We start from the raw sequence: 18,612 nt of genomic DNA on the forward strand, positions 1-18,612 counted from the left end.
GCCCAATTATAAAATGGGCAAAAGATATGTAAAGACAGTTCTCTGGAGAGGAAATACAAATGGCCAAGAAACACATGAAAAAATGTTCAGCTTCACTAGCTATTAGAGAGATGCAAATTAAGACCACAATGAGATACCATCTAACACCGATTAGAATGGCTGCCATTAAACAAACAGGAAACTACAAATGCTGGAGGGGATGTGGAGAAATTGGAACTCTTATTCATTGTTGGTGGGACTGTATAATGGTTCAGCCACTCTGGAAGTCAGTCTGGCAGTTCCTTAGAAAACTAGAAATAGAGTTACCATTCGATCCAGCGATTGCACTTCTCGGTATATACCCGGAAGATCGGAAAGCAGTCACACGAACAGATATCTGCACGCCAATGTTCATAGCAGCATTATTCACAATTCCCAAGAGATGGAAACAACCCAAATGTCCTTCAACAGATGAGTGGATAAATAAAATGTGGTATATACACATGATGGAATACTACGCGGCTGTAAAAAGGAACGATCTCATGAAACATATGACAACATGGATGAACCTTGAAGACATAATGCTGAGTGAAATAAGCCAGGCACAAAAAGAGAAATATTATATGCTACCACTAATGTGAACTTTGAAAAATGTAAAACAAATGGTTTATAATGTAGAATGTAGGGGAACTAGCAATAGAGAGCAATTAAGGAAGGGGGAGCAATAATCCAAGAAGAACAGATAAGCTATTTAACGTTCTGGGGATGCCCAGGAATGACTATGGTCTGTTAATTTCTGATGGATATAGTAGGAACAAGTTCACAGAAATGTTGCTATATTAGGTAACTTTCTTGGGGTAAAGTAGGAACATGTTGGAAGTTAAGCAGTTATCTTAGGTTAGTTGTCTTTTTCTTACTCCCTTGTTATGGTCTCTTTGAAATGTTCTTTTATTGTATGTTTGTTTTCTTTTTAACTTTTTTTTCATACAGTTGATTTAAAAAAGAAGGGAAAGTTAAAAAAAAAAGAAAAAGAAAAACAAGGAAAAAAAGATGTAGTGCCCCCTTGAGGAGCCTGTGGAGAATGCAGGGGTATTCGCCTACCCCACCTCGATGGTTGCTAACATGACCACAGACATAGGGGACTGGTGGTTTGATGGGTTGAACCCTCTACCATAGGTTTTACCCTTGGGAAACGGTTGCTGCAAAGGAGAGGCTAGGCCTCCCTATGGTTTTGCCTAAGAGCCTCCTCCCGAATGCCTCTTTGTTGCTCAGATGTGGCCCTCTCTCTCTAGCTAAGCCAACTTGAAAGGTGAAATCACTGCCCTCCCCCCTACGTGGGATCAGACACCCAGGGGAGTGAATCTCCCTGGCAACGTGGAATATGATTCCCAGGGAGGAATGTAGACCCGGCATCGTGGGACGGAGAACATCTTCTTGACCAAAAGGGGGATGTGAAAGGAAATGAAATAAGCTTCAGTGGCAGAGAGATTCCAAAAGGAGCCGAGAGGTCACTCTGGTGGGCACTCTTACGCACACTTTAGACAACCCTTTTTAGGTTCTAAAGAATTGGGGTAGCTGGTGGTGGATACCTGAAACTATCAAACTACAACCCAGAACCCATGAATCTCGAAGACAGCTGTATAAAAATGTAGCTTATGAGGGGTGACAATGGGATTGGGAAAGCCATAAGGACCACATTCCACTTTGTCTAGTTTTTGGATGGATGAGTAGAAAAATAGGGGAAGGAAACAAACAGACAAAGGTACCCAGTGTTCTTTTTTACTTCAATTGCTCTTTTTCACTCTAATTATTATTCTTGTTATTTTTGTGTGTGTGCTAATGAAGGTGTCAGGGATTGATTTAGGTGATGAATGTACAACTATGTAATGGTACTGTGAACAATCGAAAGTGCGATTTGTTTTGTATGACTGCGTGGTATGTGAATATATCTCAATAAAATGAAGATAAAAAAATGGCATTATCCAAGTTTGAATTTATTTCCCACCCACTTCCTGTTAGTAATTAAAATTAAAACTTTCTAATAGTTCATTACATTTTAGACTCATTTTACTATTGTGCCCAGCCTAGAATCCATGGACCTGTGCTAACAGAATAATTTTTGGGAAAATGTACAATCTCAGCCGTTTAAGAAAAATCTTTACACTTTTTTTAGGAGGGGTGGGGTGCTTATCTTTTAGAAAGAACATTAGATCTGAGTGAACCAAACAGCCATTATCTCACTGCTATGCAGTAAGTGCGTATTTCTTGGGATGAGTATTTGCCTCTAAAATCAAATGGCTGCTTTTCAAAATTTTATAATGCACTCCTCTTTTTTCCATGTATTTCAATAAAGTTAAACATTTTTTCCTTTATTCTTATTTTAGTTATCACTTGTTCCTATAAAAATTGTTGGTATCTTAGTACTTCAAAACTACTCCTTCATATGCTCTTCTCTCAGTGGCCTTCATTCTGGAATTCAGGCTACTATTCTGTTCAATTTTATGATCCCTCTTCCTCACATCCTTTCCACTTTGTCTAATTTCAAACACAAATATTAACTCTAGAACTAAGAAGGGTGGCCACTCATGTTATCTGAGAGGGCTTTAACATATTTAACAAAATGGCTCTAAGAGTTAATCTCACAATGAAGAAGTATTTGCAACAGTTCGGATATCATAGAGGGAAAATTTAATATTGAGAAACCCATTTTAGACTGTCTGTGAAAAGAATGTTTACATTACAACAGCTATGAAACTCTACTAATCTGTTTAATTTTCCCTCTTATTGGAAATAATTATTTATTATTCCAATTGAAAAACATGATTTTTTTTACTTTTTTTCTTACCTTTCTTGTTATCCGATTAATAAGTACTTTATGTATAGATGTTGTCACATTTAACTTCTTAAAACAAAGTCCAGAGATCCTTCCAGAGGAAGCCTTTATTTGAAAAAATTAAAACTTTATGGAATTAAACGTAATTTCAGTGATAAACAGAATGAATTTTCTAAACATTTTGCAAATACTCACAAATTTTTTTAATGAGTTTCCATTCTGCAAAAGAATATAAAGGAAAACATTTTTAAGTAAATACGTTATTTGACTTTTTAAAACCTTATTTGGATTAATATCATATGCCTCTAAATATATTCACATGAAATATTTTTTTGGTTTAAATACTAGATCAACCTCAGAGAGTTCTTGAGCCCCTTCCTATGCTGACAATTCCTAGGTTGCAAATATTTCAGCTATAGATTTATGAAGAAATGCCTATAAGAATGGATAATGACCCACCTGGTTCATGGAACATTTTTCAATATGAGCAACTATAATTTCTCCAGGAATTTTTACTAAGATATAAGAAGCCATGCTATATAATGCTGCATTATTTCCATCAAATGTAATAATGCTCAGTTCTGACAACATGGAACACCGACCTAAAAAAAAAAATGTTGAGAGAAGATTTAGTATACCAACTAATTTTTTGTCTTTTTTAATAATAATTTTAAAAAAATATTTTAAATTAGCCTGATGATATTTGACAGAATAGCAATTCTAAAAGTTATATACGGGGTACTAAAATACTAAATAAGAAGAAAATTCAACAACAATAACTTTGGTTTCAAAAGAGTAACAATCACCCAGATTGATAATTGATTTCCATGTACGAAATGGCAACTTACAAGGACATTCCCACTCAGGGCAGCAGATATCAGTATTCACTTGAACAGGCCTTCCCCGGAAACCACAGTCAGGCATTTCTAACTTCTTTGGACAATTAAGGGACCAGTTGTACAACTGCCATTCCATATTAAGGCATATATATTGGCTACAATTATAAACAGGATCAAATTGTTGAGGCTGTTAATAAAAACATAAGATTAGTGTTCTTTTTTCAATTTAAATTAACTTTTCCAATTAATTTTGTAAGTTCATGTTCATGCTACATATAGTAAGCACTTCCCAAATACAAAAGCTTTGGCATTTCTCTTCAACTTTTTGTTAATGTAACTTTTCTAAAATATGGCTTAATTCAACCTTTATCTTAATATTGATTTGATATCAGAATTGCCCATATAGTCAGACATGTGAGCAAAATGAAGCTTTGTCTAAATGCTTTAGATGAGCTTTTTGTAAGCAGGCCTATACAATGGCAGACAACCTCTCATATTATTCCATGTAAAGCTATATATAAATAAAACTTCTGTTAATATCAGTTTTTAAAAGTTACAACGAATACTATCCAAATATTTAATTAAGATTTGTATGAGGTCATTTTTTTGACAGAACTTTGAAGGTGTCATTATAAATTAATTTTTATATATAACTCAAAGACTTCTAGATAAGCAAATAAATAGTGGTAGATTTTTCAAAGTTTATAAATTTTGCATTCTATGTGAGTTATGGTAATAATTACAATAATGATAATACCTGCCTCTGAAGGAGGTACTACTATTTCTCCCTATTTTACAGATGAAGGAATTAGAGTGGAGGATAGTAAGTTTCCCAAGTACCTATAGCTAGTAGTACAGTTAGAATTCCCAAGTTCCTATAGCTAGTAGTACAGTTAGAATATAAGTTCAGGTAATGTGCCCCTGGAATCTGTGCTCTTGAAGACCACTCTATACCGCATCTCAGGGGAGGGAGGAAGAAATATTAATGTTTATTTAGCACTTATTATATGTTGATGCACTAATAAAGTAGTTTATTTCATTTTCTTCTCCTCAAATCTTTTAGGTCAGTTTCTATCACTCTAATATCATATATCGGAAGAAACAAAAAGGATAAGAGAGGAGGCGGGGCAAGATGGCAGACTGGTGAGCTGTATGTTTTAGTTACTCCTCCAGGAAAGTAGGTAAAAAGCCAGGAACTGCGTGGACTGGACACCACAGAGCAATCTGTCTTTGGGCATACTTCATACAACACTCATGAAAACGTGGAACTGCTGAGATCAGCGAAATCTGTAAGTTTTTGCGGCCAGGGGACCCGCGCCCCTCCCTGCCAGGCTCAGTCCCGGGGGAGGAGGGGCTGTCAGCTCCAGGAAGGAGAAGGGAGAATTGCAGTGGCTGCTCTTATCGGAAACTCATTCTACTGATTCAAACTCCAACCATAGATAGACTGAGGCCAGACACCAGAGACTCTGAGAGCAGCCAGCCCAGCAGAGAGGAGACAGGCATAGAAAAAAAACAACACGAAAAACTCCAAAATAAAAGCAGAGGATTTTTGGAGTTCTGGTGAACACAGAAAGGGGAAGGGCGGAGCTCAGGCCTTGAGGCGCATATGCAAATCCCGAAGCAAAGCTGATCTCTCTGCCCTGTGGAACTTTCCTTAATGGCCCTGGTTGCTTTGTCTATTAGCATTTCAATAACCCATTAGATCTCTGAGGAGGGCCGTTTTGTTTTTTTTTTTTTTTTTTCTTTTTTTTTAAATCCTTTTTGCTTTTTCTAAAACAATTACTCTAAGAAGCTCAATACAGAAAGCTTCAAAGAATTGAAATTTGGGCACGTCAAGTCAAGAGCAGAACTAAGAGAGCTCTGAGACAAAAGGCAATAATCCAGTGGCTGAGAAAATTCACTAAACAACACAACTTCCCAAGAAAAGGGGGGTGTCCGCTCACAGCCACCATCCTGGTGGACAGGAAACACTCCTGCCCATCGCCAGCCCCATAGCCCAGAGCTGCCCCAGACAACCCAGTGTGACGGAAGTGCTTCAAATAACAGGCACACACCACAAAACTGGGCGTGGACATTAGCCTTCCCTGCAACCTCAGCTGAATGTCCCAGAGCTGGGAAGGGGGAGCAGTGTGAATTAACAGAGCCCCATTCAGCCATCATTTGAGCAGACTGGGAGCCTCCCAACACAGCCCAGCAGCCCAGATCTGCCCTGGGGGGACGGCACTCACCTGTGACATAGCACAGTCATCCCTCAACAGAGGACCCGGGGTGCACAGCCTGGAAGAGGGGCCCACTTGCAAGTCTCAGGAGCCATACGCCAATACCAAAGACTTGTGGGTCAGTGGCAGAGACAAACTGTGGCAGGACTGAACTGAAGGATTAGACTATTGCAGTAGCTTTAAAACTCTAGGATCATCAGGGAGATTTGATTGTTAGGGCCACCCCCCCTCCCCGACTGCCCAGAAACACGCCCCACATACAGGGCAGGCAACACCAACTACACACGCAAGCTTGGGACACCAATTGGGCCCCACAAGACTCACTCCCCCACTCACCAAAAAGGCTAAGCAGGGGAGATCTGGCTTGTGGAGAACAGGTGGCTCGTGGACGCCACCTGCTGGTTAGTTAGAGAAAGTGTACTCCACGAAGCTGTAGATCTGATTAATTAGAGATAAGGACTTCAACTGGTCTACAAACCCTAAAAGAACCCTATCAAGGTCAGCAAATGCCACGAGGCCAAAAACAACAGAAAATTATAAAGCATATGAAAAAACCAGACGATATGGATAACCCAAGCCCAAGCACCCAAATCAAAAGACCAGAAGAGACACACCTAGAGCAGCTACTCAAAGAACTAAAGATGAACAATGAGACCCTAGTACGGGATATGAAGGAAATCAAGAAGACCCTAGAAGAGCATAAAGAAGACATTGCAAGACTAAATAAAAAAATGGATGATCTTATGGAAATTAAAGAAACTGTTGACCAAATTAAAAAGATTCTGGACACTCATAGTACAAGACTAGAGGAAGTTGAACAACGAATCAGTGACCTGGAAGATGACAGAATGGAAAATGAAAGCATAAAAGAAAGAATGGGGAAAAAAATTGAAAAACTCGAAATGGACCTCAGGGATATGATAGATAATATGAAACGTCCGAATATAAGACTCATTGGTGTCCCAGAAGGGGAAGAAAAGGGTAAAGGTCTAGGAAGAGTATTCAAAGAAATTGTTGGGGAAAACTTCCCAAATCTTCTAAACAACATAAATACACACATCATAAATGCTCAGCGAACTCCAAATAGAATAAATCCAAAAAAACCCACTCCGAGACATATACTGATCACACTGTCAAACATAGAAGAGAAGGAGCAAGTTCTGAAAGCAGCAAGAGAAAAGCAATTCACCACATACAAAGGAAACAGCATAAGACTAAGTAGTGACTACTCAGCAGCCACCATGGAGGCGAGAAGGCAGTGGCACGATATATTTAAAATTCTGAGTGAGAGGAATTTCCAGCCAAGAATACTTTATCCAGCAAAGCTCTCCTTCAAATTTGAGGGAGAGCTTAAATTTTTCACAGACAAAGAAATGCTGAGAGAATTTGCTAACAAGAGACCTGCCCTACTGGAGATACTAAAGGGAGCCCTACAGACAGAGAAACAAAGACAGGACAGAGAGACTTGGAGAAAGGTTCAGTACTAAAGAGATTCGGTATGGGTACAATAAAGGATATTAATAGAGAGAGGGAAAAATATGGCAAACATAATCCAAAGGATAAGATGGCCGATTCAAGAAATGCCTTCACGGTTTTAACGTTGAATGTAAATGGATTAAACTCCCCAATTAAAAGATATAGATTCGCAGAATGGATCAAAAAAAATGAACCATCAATATGTTGCATACAAGAGACTCATCTTAGACACAGGGACACAAAGAAACTGAAAGTGAAAGGATGGAAAAAAATATTTCATGCAAGCTACAGCCAAAAGAAAGCAGGTGTAGCAATATTAATCTCAGATAAAATAGACTTCAAATGCAGGGATGTTTTGAGAGACAAAGAAGGCCACTACATACTAATAAAAGGGGCAATTCAGCAAGAAGAAATAACAATCGTAAATGTCTATGCACCCAATCAAGGTGCCACAAAATACATGAGAGAAACATTGACAAAACTAAAGGAAGCAATTGATGTTTCCACAATAATTGTGGGAGACTTCAACACATCACTCTCTCCTATAGATAGATCAACCAGACAGAAGACCAATAAGGAAATTGAAAACCTAAACAATCTGATAAATGAATTAGATTTAACAGACATCTACAGGACATTACATCCCAAATCAACAGGATACACATACTTTTCTAGTGCTCACGGAACTTTCTCCAGAATAGATCATATGCTGGGACATAAAACAAGCCTCAATAAATTTAAAAAGATTGAAATTATTCAAAGCACATTCTCTGACCACAATGGAATACAATTAGAAGTCAATAACCATCAGAGACTTAGAAAATTCACAAATACCTGGAGGTTAAACAACACACTCCTAAACAATCAGTGGGTTAAAGAAGAAATAGCAAGAGAAATTGCTAAATATATAGAGACGAATGAAAATGAGAACACAACATACCAAAACCTATGGGATGCAGCAAAAGCAGTGCTAAGGGGGAAATTTATAGCACTAAACGCATATATTAAAAAGGAAGAAAGAGCCAAAATCAAAGAACTAATGGATCAACTGAAGAAGCTAGAAAATGAACAGCAAACCAATCCTAAACCAAGTACAAGAAAAGAAATAACAAGGATTAAAGCAGAAATAAATGACATAGAGAACAAAAAAACAATAGAAAGGATAAATATCACCAAAAGTTGGTTCTTTGAGAAGATCAACAAGATTGACAAGCCCCTAGCTAGACTGACAAAATCAAAAAGAGAGAAGACCCATATAAACAAAATAATGAATGAAAAAGGTGACATAACTGCAGATCCTGAAGAAATTAAAAAAATTATAAGAGGATATTATGAACAACTGTATGGCAACAAACTGGATAATGTAGAAGAAATGGACAATTTCCTGGAAACATATGAACAACCTAGACTGACCAGAGAAGAAATAGAAGACCTCAACCAACCCATCACAAGCAAAGAGATCCAATCAGTCATCAAAAATCTTCCCACAAATAAATGCCCAGGGCCAGATGGCTTCACAGGGGAATTCTACCAAACTTTCCAGAAAGAACTGACACCAATCTTACTCAAACTCTTTCAAAACATTGAAAAAAATGGAACACTACCTAACTCATTTTATGAAGCTAACATCAATCTAATACCAAAACCAGGCAAAGATGCTACAAAAAAGGAAAACTACCGGCCAATCTCCCTAATGAATATAGATGCAAAAATCCTCAACAAAATACTTGCAAATCGAATCCAAAGACACATTAAAAAAATCATACACCATGACCAAGTGGGGTTCATTCCAGGCATGCAAGGATGGTTCAACATAAGAAAAACAATCAATGTATTACAACACATTAAAAACTCGAAAGGGAAAAATCAATTGATCATCTCAATAGATGCTGAAAAAGCATTTGACAAAATCCAACATCCGTTTTTGATAAAAACACTTCAAAAGGTAGGAATTGAAGGAAACTTCCTCAACATGATAAAGAGCATATATGAAAAACCCACAGCCAGCATAGTACTCAATGGTGAGAGACTGAAAGCCTTCCCTCTAAGATCGAGAACAAGACAAGGATGCCCGCTGTCACCACTGTTATTCAACATTGTGCTGGAAGTGCTAGCCAGGGCAATCCGGCAAGACAAAGAAATAAAAGGCATCCAAATTGGAAAAGAAGAAGTAAAACTGTCATTGTTTGCAGACGATATGATCTTATATCTAGAAAACCCTGAGAAATCAACGATACACCTACTAGAGCTAATAAACAAATTTAGCAAAGTAGCGGGATACAAGATTAATGCACATAAGTCAGTAATGTTTCTATATGCTAGAAATGAACAAACTGAAGAGACACTCAAGAAAAAGATACCATTTTCAATAGCAACTAAAAAAATCAAGTACCTAGGAATAAACTTAACCAAAGATGTAAAAGACCTATACAAAGAAAACTACATAACTCTACTAAAAGAAATAGAAGGGGACCTTAAAAGATGGAAAAATATTCCATGTTCGTGGATAGGAAGGCTAAATGTCATTAAGATGTCAATTCTACCCAAACTCATCTACAGATTCAATGCAATCCCAATCAAAATTCCAACAACCTACTTTGCAGACTTGGAAAAGCTAGTTATCAAATTTATTTGGAAAGGGAAGATGCCTCGAATTGCTAAAGACACTCTAAAAAAGAAAAACGAAGTGGGAGGACTTACACTCCCTGACTTTGAAGCCTATTATAAAGCCACAGTTGCCAAAACAGCATGGTACTGGCACAAAGATAGACATATAGATCAATGGAATCGAATTGAGAATTCAGCGATAGACCCTCAGATCTATGGCCGACTGATCTTTGATAAGGCCCCCAAAGTCACCGAACTGAGCCATAATGGTCTTTTCAACAAATGGGGCTGGGAGAGTTGGATATCCATATCCAAAAGAATGAAAGAGGACCCCTACCTCACCCCCTACACAAAAATTAACTCAAAATGGACCAAAGATCTCAATATAAAAGAAAGTACCATAAAACTCCTAGAAGATAATGTAGGAAAACATCTTCAAGACCTTGTATTAGGAGGCCACTTCCTAGACTTTACACCCAAAGCACAAGCAACAAAAGAGAAAATAGATAAATGGGAACTCCTCAAGCTTAGAAGTTTCTGCACCTCAAAGGAATTTCTCAAAAAGGTAAAGAGGCAGCCAACTCAATGGGAAAAAATTTTTGGAAACCATGTATCTGACAAAAGACTGATATCCTGCATATATAAAGAAATCCTACAACTCAATGACAATAGTACAGACAGCCCAATTATAAAATGGGCAAAAGATATGAAAAGACAGTTCTCTGAAGAGGAAATACAAATGGCCAAGAAACACATGAAAAAATGTTCAGCTTCACTAGCTATTAGAGAGATGCAAATTAAGACCACAATGAGATACCATCTAACACCGGTTAGAATGGCTGCCATTAAACAAACAGGAAACTACAAATGCTGGAGGGGATGTGGAGAAATTGGAAGTCTTATTCATTGTTGGTGGGACTGTATAATGGTTCAGCCACTCTGGAAGTCAGTCTGGCAGTTCCTTAGAAAACTAGAGATAGAGCTACCATTCGATCCAGCGATTGCACTTCTCGGTATATACCCGGAAGATCGGAAAGCAGTGACACGAACAGATATCTGCACGCCAATGTTCATAGCAGCATTATTCACAATTGCCAAGAGATGGAAACAACCCAAATGTCCTTCAACAGATGAGTGGATAAATAAAATGTGGTATATACACACGATGGAATACTACGCGGCAGTAAGAAGGAACGATCTGGTGAAACATATGAGAACATGGATGAACCTTGAAGACATAATGCTGAGCGAAATAAGCCAGGCACAAAGAGAGAAATATTATATGCTACCACTAATGTGAACTTTGAAAAATGTAAAACAAATGGTTTATAATGTAGAATGTAGGGGAACTAGCAGTAGAGAGCAATTAAGGAAGGGGGAACAATAATCCAAGAAGAACAGATAAGCTATTTAACGTTCTGGGGATGCCCAGAAATGACTATGGTCTGTTAATTTCTGATGGATGTAGTAGGAACAAGTTCACTGAAATGTTGCTATAGTATGTAACTTTCTTGGGGTAAAGTAGGAACATGTTGGAAGTTAAGCAGTTATCTTAGGTTAGTTGTCTTTTTCTTACTCCCTTGCTATGGTCTCTTTGAAATGTTCTTTTATTGTATGTTTGTTTTCTTTTTAACTTTTTTTTTCATACAGTTGATTTGAAAAAAGAAGGGAAAGTTAAAAAAAAAAAAAAAAAAAAAAAAAAAAAAAAAAAAAAAGGAAAAAAAAAAAAAAAAGATGTAGTGCCCCCTTGAGGAGCCTGTGGAGAATGCAGGGGTATTCGCCTACCCCACCTCCATGGTTGCTAACATGACCACAGACATAGGGGACTGGTGGTTTGATGGGTTGAGCCCTCTACCATAAGTTTTACCCTTGGGAAGACGGTTGCTGCAAAGGAGAGGCTAGGCCTCCCTGTATTTGTGCCTAAGAGTCTCCTCCTGAATGCCTCTTTGTTGCTCAGATGTGGCCCTCTCTCTCTAGCTAAGCCAACTTGAAAGGTGAAATCACTGCCCTCCCCCCTACGTGGGATCAGACACCCAGGGAAGTGAATCTCCCTGGCAACGTGGAATATGACTCCCGGGGAGGAATGTAGACCCGGCATCGTGGGATGGAGAACAGCTTCTTGACCAAAAGGGGGATGTGAAAGGAAATGAAATAAGCTTCAGTGGCAGAGAGATTCCAAAACGAGCCGAGAGATCACTCTGGTGGGCACTCTTACGCACACTTTAGACAACCTTTTTTAGGTTCTAAAGAATTGGGGTAGCTGGTGGTGGATACCTGAAACTATTAAACTACAACCCAGAACCCATGAATCTCGAAGACAGTTGTATAAAAATGTAGCTTATGAGGGGTGACAGTGGGATTGGGAATGCCATAAGGACCAAACTCCACTTTGTCTAGTTTATGGATCGATGTGTAGAAAAGTAGGGGAAGCAAACAAACAGGCAAAGGTACCTAGTGTTCTTTTTTACTTCAATTGCTCTTTTTCACTCTAATTATTATTCTTGTTATTTTTGTGTGTGTGCTAATGAAGGTGTCAGGGATTGATTTAGGTGATGAATGTACAACTATGTAATGGTACTGTAAACAATCGAAAGTACAATTTGTTTTGTATGACTGCGTGGTATGTGAATATATCTCAATAAAATGATGATAAAAAAAAAAAAAAAAAAAAAAAAAAAAAAGGATAAGAGAGGTTAAAAAATTTTCTGCATGGTGTCGCTATTAAGTGAGGACTTCTAAATTTAAAAGTCAAAGATAGGCAGTCAGGTCTAATGTTCCAAAATTTTCTGTTGACAAGTTTCATAAACTCTCAGGTATTAACCTTGCTTTCCATTCAACTAGGGGGAGGAGGGAGCAATTACAAGAGAACTAAAGTCCTCACAACCATGTGTGATTCACCTATGTAAGAATCTCTATCTTCCACTCTACTGAAACCATTTTTAACAAGGTCACCAATGACTCTACACAGCTAACTCCAATGATTAATTCTCAGGCTTCATCTAACCTGACCTGTTAGCATATTTGGTGCAGGTTATTATTTGATCCCCCTTAAATTACTTTTTTTTCCTTGGCTTTCAGATCACCTACAGTCTCCTAGATTTTCTCCTCAGTGGTTAATATCCTTTGCATGTGTTTTATCTTACCTCAACCTATTAAAGTAGTACCCCAGGGCTCAGTCCTTGGTCCTCTTCTCTATTTCCACTCCCTCTGAGACCTCATCCAGTCTCATAGTTTTTATGAAATACTATTTATACACTGAGAATTCCCCAAATTTCATCTTAGCTTGACTTCTTCCCTGAACTCCTTCTAAGTATGCCCAGCATAGCCACAGCTTTTTGATGTCAAAGGGGAATCTCAAACTTGGCAAAACAGGGCTCTTGTTTATATCCACCCCAGACTGTCCCTTTCCATAATTTCCTTCACCCTGTTTAATGTCAATTTTATCCTTCAGTTGCTTGAGGCAAAATCTTAGAATCCTTGATGCTTCTCTTTCATCCAAACTCCACATCCAATCCTTCAGTAAATTGTGTCATGTCAATCGCCAAGATACATACAGAATCCAGGCACTTCTTTCTACTCTTGCCTGGTCCAGGCCACCATCATCTCTTTTCCTGCATTAGCCTCTTAACTGGTTCTACTGTCTCTTTACAGCCTTTTCTTGTCACAGCAGCCAAACTTATGCTGAAACATTATTTTATCATGTCATTTCTCTGCTCTAAAATATAGCATCTTCCCATGTCATCTAGAATAAAAGCCACAGTCTTTACAATGGCCTATACAGCATTACATAATCTGCTTTATTTCCTATTTATTCCTCCTTTGCTCAATGGCCTCCTTTTTGTTCCTTTTATCTATCAAGTGCATTCTCCCTTCAGGGACCTTGCAACTTGCTGGTCTCTCTCGTGGAACAATGTTCTCCTCACTCTCTGTATGGTTTGCTCTCTCAACTCCTTCAGGGTTTTGCTCTAAAGTCACCTTTGAGTAAGACTTTCTGGACATCAAATTGAAAATAGTTTGATTTTTCTACCCAGGAGCATCTTCTAATTTTTATATAATTTAGTCATTTCTTTTGTTTATTGGTTGTCTCAGAACCCCCAAGAGAATGTAAACTCTATAAAGGAGGAATTTTTGCCTGGTTTTTCATTGCTCTATCTCCAGTGTTGAATAGTGCCTGGACCGAAAGGATGCTAAATAAAATATTGATTAGATAAATTCTTGATTTTTAGAAAAAAGTATATATTTGGAGTAAGGAGATACCTGCTTAAGTCTCAGCTGAGACAATTACTAGCTCTGGAGCCAAGGACCTTATCTGTTTGCTTACCAATATATCTCTATCATATTGAGCAGTGCCTGGCATAAAGTAGTGGCTTAAATATTTTTTGAATGCTTGACTCATACAGAAGCCCATGCTAGATAATTCTTTAATAAAGAATCACACTTAGGACCTCACTTGAACTTTATTTCTTTAGTGTGACAGAAAACTAATTAATAAGAAAATACTGGAAGTTAAGGCTTAGAAGTTCAGGGTTACTATCTGGAATGATGGAAATGGCTTGGTAAAGGATGGTGGTGATGGTATAGCACAACATTGTGAACACAGTTAACAGCACTAAAATATATACTGAATATGATTAAAGGGAGAAATGTCAGATTATATATATGGTATTGCAATAAATTTTTTAAAAAATTCATGGAACTACACTATACAAACAGTGAACCCTAAATTAAACCGTGGACTTTTATTAATAATGCAATTATAAAAATGCGCCACCAATTGTAACAAATGTTCCACACTAATGCAGGGTGTGGGTAGTGGGGTGGTATACAGGAGTCCTGTATTTTATGCATGATTGTTCTGTAAAATGACAATTTCTCTAATAAAGAAAAAAATTTAATGTAATGAATATTTCTTATTTTCTTTTAGCAAAAACAGACAAGAAAACGTACCAAGAGAAATTTACTAATGTTTGGATGGTGATACAGACACTTGAGCAGATGCTATACGGAAATGACAAATAGCTGTAAGAGAATACCCTGTCATACCTCACATTCCAAACCCGTTGTTGGCATCAGCATTTCAAGTGCCACAAACTCTGATGGAGTAATCATTTCTAGACCTGTCAGAAATGAAGATGTTATCTCCATTAGTGGAATGATAGCTAACGTGTGAAATTCACATGTGATGGGAACTGTGCCAAGAAATTTTACACTGATTATTTCATTTATTTCTCACAAGAACCCTGTGATAGATACAAATTAATAGTGTCATTTTACACATCAGGAAACTAAGGTATAGAGAGGTGGCTTTGTTTGCCAGGGATGCTACAACAAATATCACAGATTAGTTGCCTTAAACAAGAGCAATTTATTGTCTCACAGTTTTGGAGGCTAGAAGTCCAAAATCAACATGTTGACAGGATTATACTCTTTACATAGTGTTCTAGTGGTAGTTGCTGGCAATCCATTACTCAGTCTCTACCTCTACACATGTCCTTCTGTCTCCTTCTGTCTACCCCTATTCTGATGCTTGTAAGGATTCCACTCATATTGGATTAAGGCTCATCCTGATTCCATATGGCTTCATCTAAATAGGATCTACAAAGATCCTATTTGCAAATGAGTTCACACCCACAGGACAGGGATTAGGACATGAACATGTCTTTCTGGGGGGCATGATTCAATCCAAAACAAGAGGTAAGGTTGGTTCTTGGCAGAGGCAGAATTTGAACTTGGAATTTCTGATTCCATAGCCCTGGCTTTTAACCATTATTCTTCGCTGTTCTGATGGTAGCAACACAATTGTCTGGACAGTTAAAAAAAAATCAGTGACAGCACTGCAGATTCCCCAGGAGTTACAAATTTTAGCTTTATTATATATTTTTTAAATAAGTAGCAAAATGTATCCCTTCCCTTTGGTGAATCTGTAGAATATGTTACTTGGAAGCAGGCTAGATGGTGTTGTGGACCACATGGAGATCCCAGTTGATGGGCATGGCAAAAGGGTGATCCATGGAAAGGGAAGAAGTGATTGCTAAACACATTTGTAAGTTTTTGTCAGTGCTGGATGTATCTCTAAATTATTAAAAGTCTGATGGACTATGGGTCCCTTCCTCCATCTTCAAAGCTGCATTGTGGCTTCTTCAATTCTCTCTTGAATCTTTCTCTCTCACCCCTTCTCCCTTTCCCTCCACACTCCTTTCCCTCTTCCATTTCTCTCCCTTTCTCTCTCTCTTTCTCCCCCCACACCTCTGTTTCTATCATCACATCATCTTCTCTGACTCTAATCCTCCTGCCTCCCTCTTACAAGGATCTTTGTGATTACATTTGCCCACACAGATAATCCAGGATAATCTCCTGATCTCAAAAGCCTAATTTAAATACATCTGCAAAGTTTCTTTTTGCCATGGAAGGTAACATATTCACAAGTTCCAGGAATTAGGACATGGATACTTTGGTGGCAAAGGGAGGGATTATTCAGCCTACTACAGTGACAGAGAGAAAAAATTTCATTTTAAATAAATTTTACAAATAACCCTCATTTTGGACATTAAAACCCTTCCATGATTCCCCCATTTCCTTCAGAAAATAAGTCCAAAACTCTTGTTTCAGAACATTTGGTTTCAGAACCTTTGTGATTTATCCCCTGATGATCTCCTCCATCTCATCTCTTGGAACAATTCCCCTTACACTCATGCTCGACACCCTGACCAGCTTGACGCCCCTATATGTGACATTTCTAGGCACTTGCACATGCTGTTCCTTCTACCTGGAACACACTTCTTTCTGCTCTTAGCCTGCCCAACTGCTACCTTCTGGGATCCCTTTGAGTCCCTATGGTGTCTTGGAGCTATGTACCCCAGAAGAAAATGTTTTTAATCTTAATCCATTCCTGTGGGTATGAACCCACTGTAAAAAGACCTTTCGATGAGATTACTTCGGTTAAGGCGTGGCCCAAGTGAACCAAGATAGCCTTAATCCTATTACTGAATATCTATAGGCAAAGTCACAGAGAGAGAAAACCAGGGGAAGAAGCTGGAAATCAACAGAACCCAGAAAAGCCAAGAGGCCGTCATATGCATGACCATATGTCGGAGAAGCCAAGGACCAAGGACCACCAGCAGCCAGTCCAGAACACCACAGTTTCCAAGAGAAAGTATCACTTTGATTTTGGACTTCTAGCATCAAAACTGCGAGCCAATAAATTCCCGTTGTTCAGGTCAACCTATTGCATGGTATTTCTTTTAGCATCCAGGAAACTAAAACAGTCCCCCAAGCAAAAAATAAGCATAATGCTCCTTGTGTTGCTGTGTGTGCTTACAAGATTATTATATCACAATAACTTATGGACTATTAGCTGTTTAGGGCTGTGACTTGTTCACCATGAACCACAACCCTCCAGTGCCAGGACAGTGCCTGGGGTACACTTTTTTGCTTTTGTTTTTGTTGTGTGTGTGTGTGTGTGTGTTGGGGTGTGTGTGTGTGTGTGATGTTGTTGTTGTTGTTTTTAGGGTCCTCCCTAGGCACAGATGGGAAGTGGGGAAAGTGGTCCTGAGACCCAGCATTCCCCCAGCACCCTTTGTTTGAGCCTTACCAAGAAAAGGAATTGGGATCCACAACCTGCTTAGAGGAGCTGCTGCTTACTTTGCCATTGGTGCCTAAACTAGAAGTGTGTTTCCATGCAAAGAGGGCAGCACGTGGGACCAGGGCGGGCTGGCCTGGGGAATGTGGCCCGATTACCAGTAGGAACACAGGGTCCTTTGGGATTAGATAGGGACCCCAGGTGGGCTTTCTGGCCACAGCCTCCCCTCCCTGGAGGTCACACCCCTGCAATAAGCAGCACTGTCCTCCCTTCAGGATTGACTGAGCTGCCAGAGACAACCTGCCCCCTGTGCTGTTCCAGAATATTCCAGCCAGACCTAGAAAAGCGATAAGCCCTCAGCAGAGGGCAAATGCCAGTCTGGTGGGTGGGAGGGCCTAAGGGAGCCGGTGGGCTTTTCTGGGAAGTAGTTAGCCTTTAGGAGTTTAGATTTTCTGTAGTGCTGGGAGATAGTAGTTTTTGTCAACTTGGTTGTATGAGAACAAAATTAAAGCACGTCCAATAAATTGAAAGAATAAATATCTGAATTTATCTAAATTACAATCCTGGGGAGGTAACACATTAAGTTGATCAACCTCACTCTGGGTTGATTTATTAAATATTTTCCTGAAGGTAATTTTCATAGCAAATTGAGGATACGAGCCAAGAATGCCTCCTCCTGACCACAGGATGGGAAAAAAAACAGGAATGGGAATGGAGGCACTGAAAGTAAACTTTACAGCATCAACATCTCATTTACAGTCAACTCAATTGCTGTGAAAATTTAAGCTCGGTTTAGTGAAACCCAAATTCTAGGCAAAATTCTGAGAGAAGTGCCAGTTATCTACATTAGCTAAAAAGGAAAAGGAGATGGACCAAATGCAGAAGCCATTCAGAAAATGTGACACGCTGAGCCGGTGAGCAGCCCCTTAATGAAGGAAAAGTCACTGCTGGGTTTTCTAGTTGAAGGGATAATACTAATAACAGGAGCCGTTACAAGTGTGCCAAGACTTAAGCTGCATAATGCTAATTTTAGTGTTTAAGATGGCAGATGACTATAAATGTGGGTTGTGCAGATGGCTC

General features: G+C 38.8%; 1 protein-coding gene across 2 annotated transcripts in view; it reads right to left on the reverse strand.

Annotated features, from left to right (window-relative positions):
* Positions 1 to 18,612, reverse strand: part of OTOGL (otogelin like) — a 195,608-nt gene that overhangs the window by 34,179 nt on the left and 142,817 nt on the right. For both annotated transcript variants that reach the window (XM_037846713.1, XM_037846712.1), the window contains 5 exons: positions 14,997 to 15,092; positions 3,661 to 3,838; positions 3,272 to 3,414; positions 3,008 to 3,031; positions 2,825 to 2,917 (listed from right to left, as the gene is read on the reverse strand). In XM_037846713.1, coding sequence (XP_037702641.1) covers positions 2,825 to 2,917; positions 3,008 to 3,031; positions 3,272 to 3,414; positions 3,661 to 3,838; positions 14,997 to 15,092 — 534 coding nt within the window. The remainder of the gene's footprint in view (positions 1 to 2,824; positions 2,918 to 3,007; positions 3,032 to 3,271; positions 3,415 to 3,660; positions 3,839 to 14,996; positions 15,093 to 18,612) is intronic.

The sequence above is a fragment of the Choloepus didactylus genome, chromosome 8 (genome assembly GCF_015220235.1).
Source record: "Choloepus didactylus isolate mChoDid1 chromosome 8, mChoDid1.pri, whole genome shotgun sequence".
Lineage (NCBI taxonomy): Eukaryota > Metazoa > Chordata > Mammalia > Pilosa > Megalonychidae > Choloepus > Choloepus didactylus.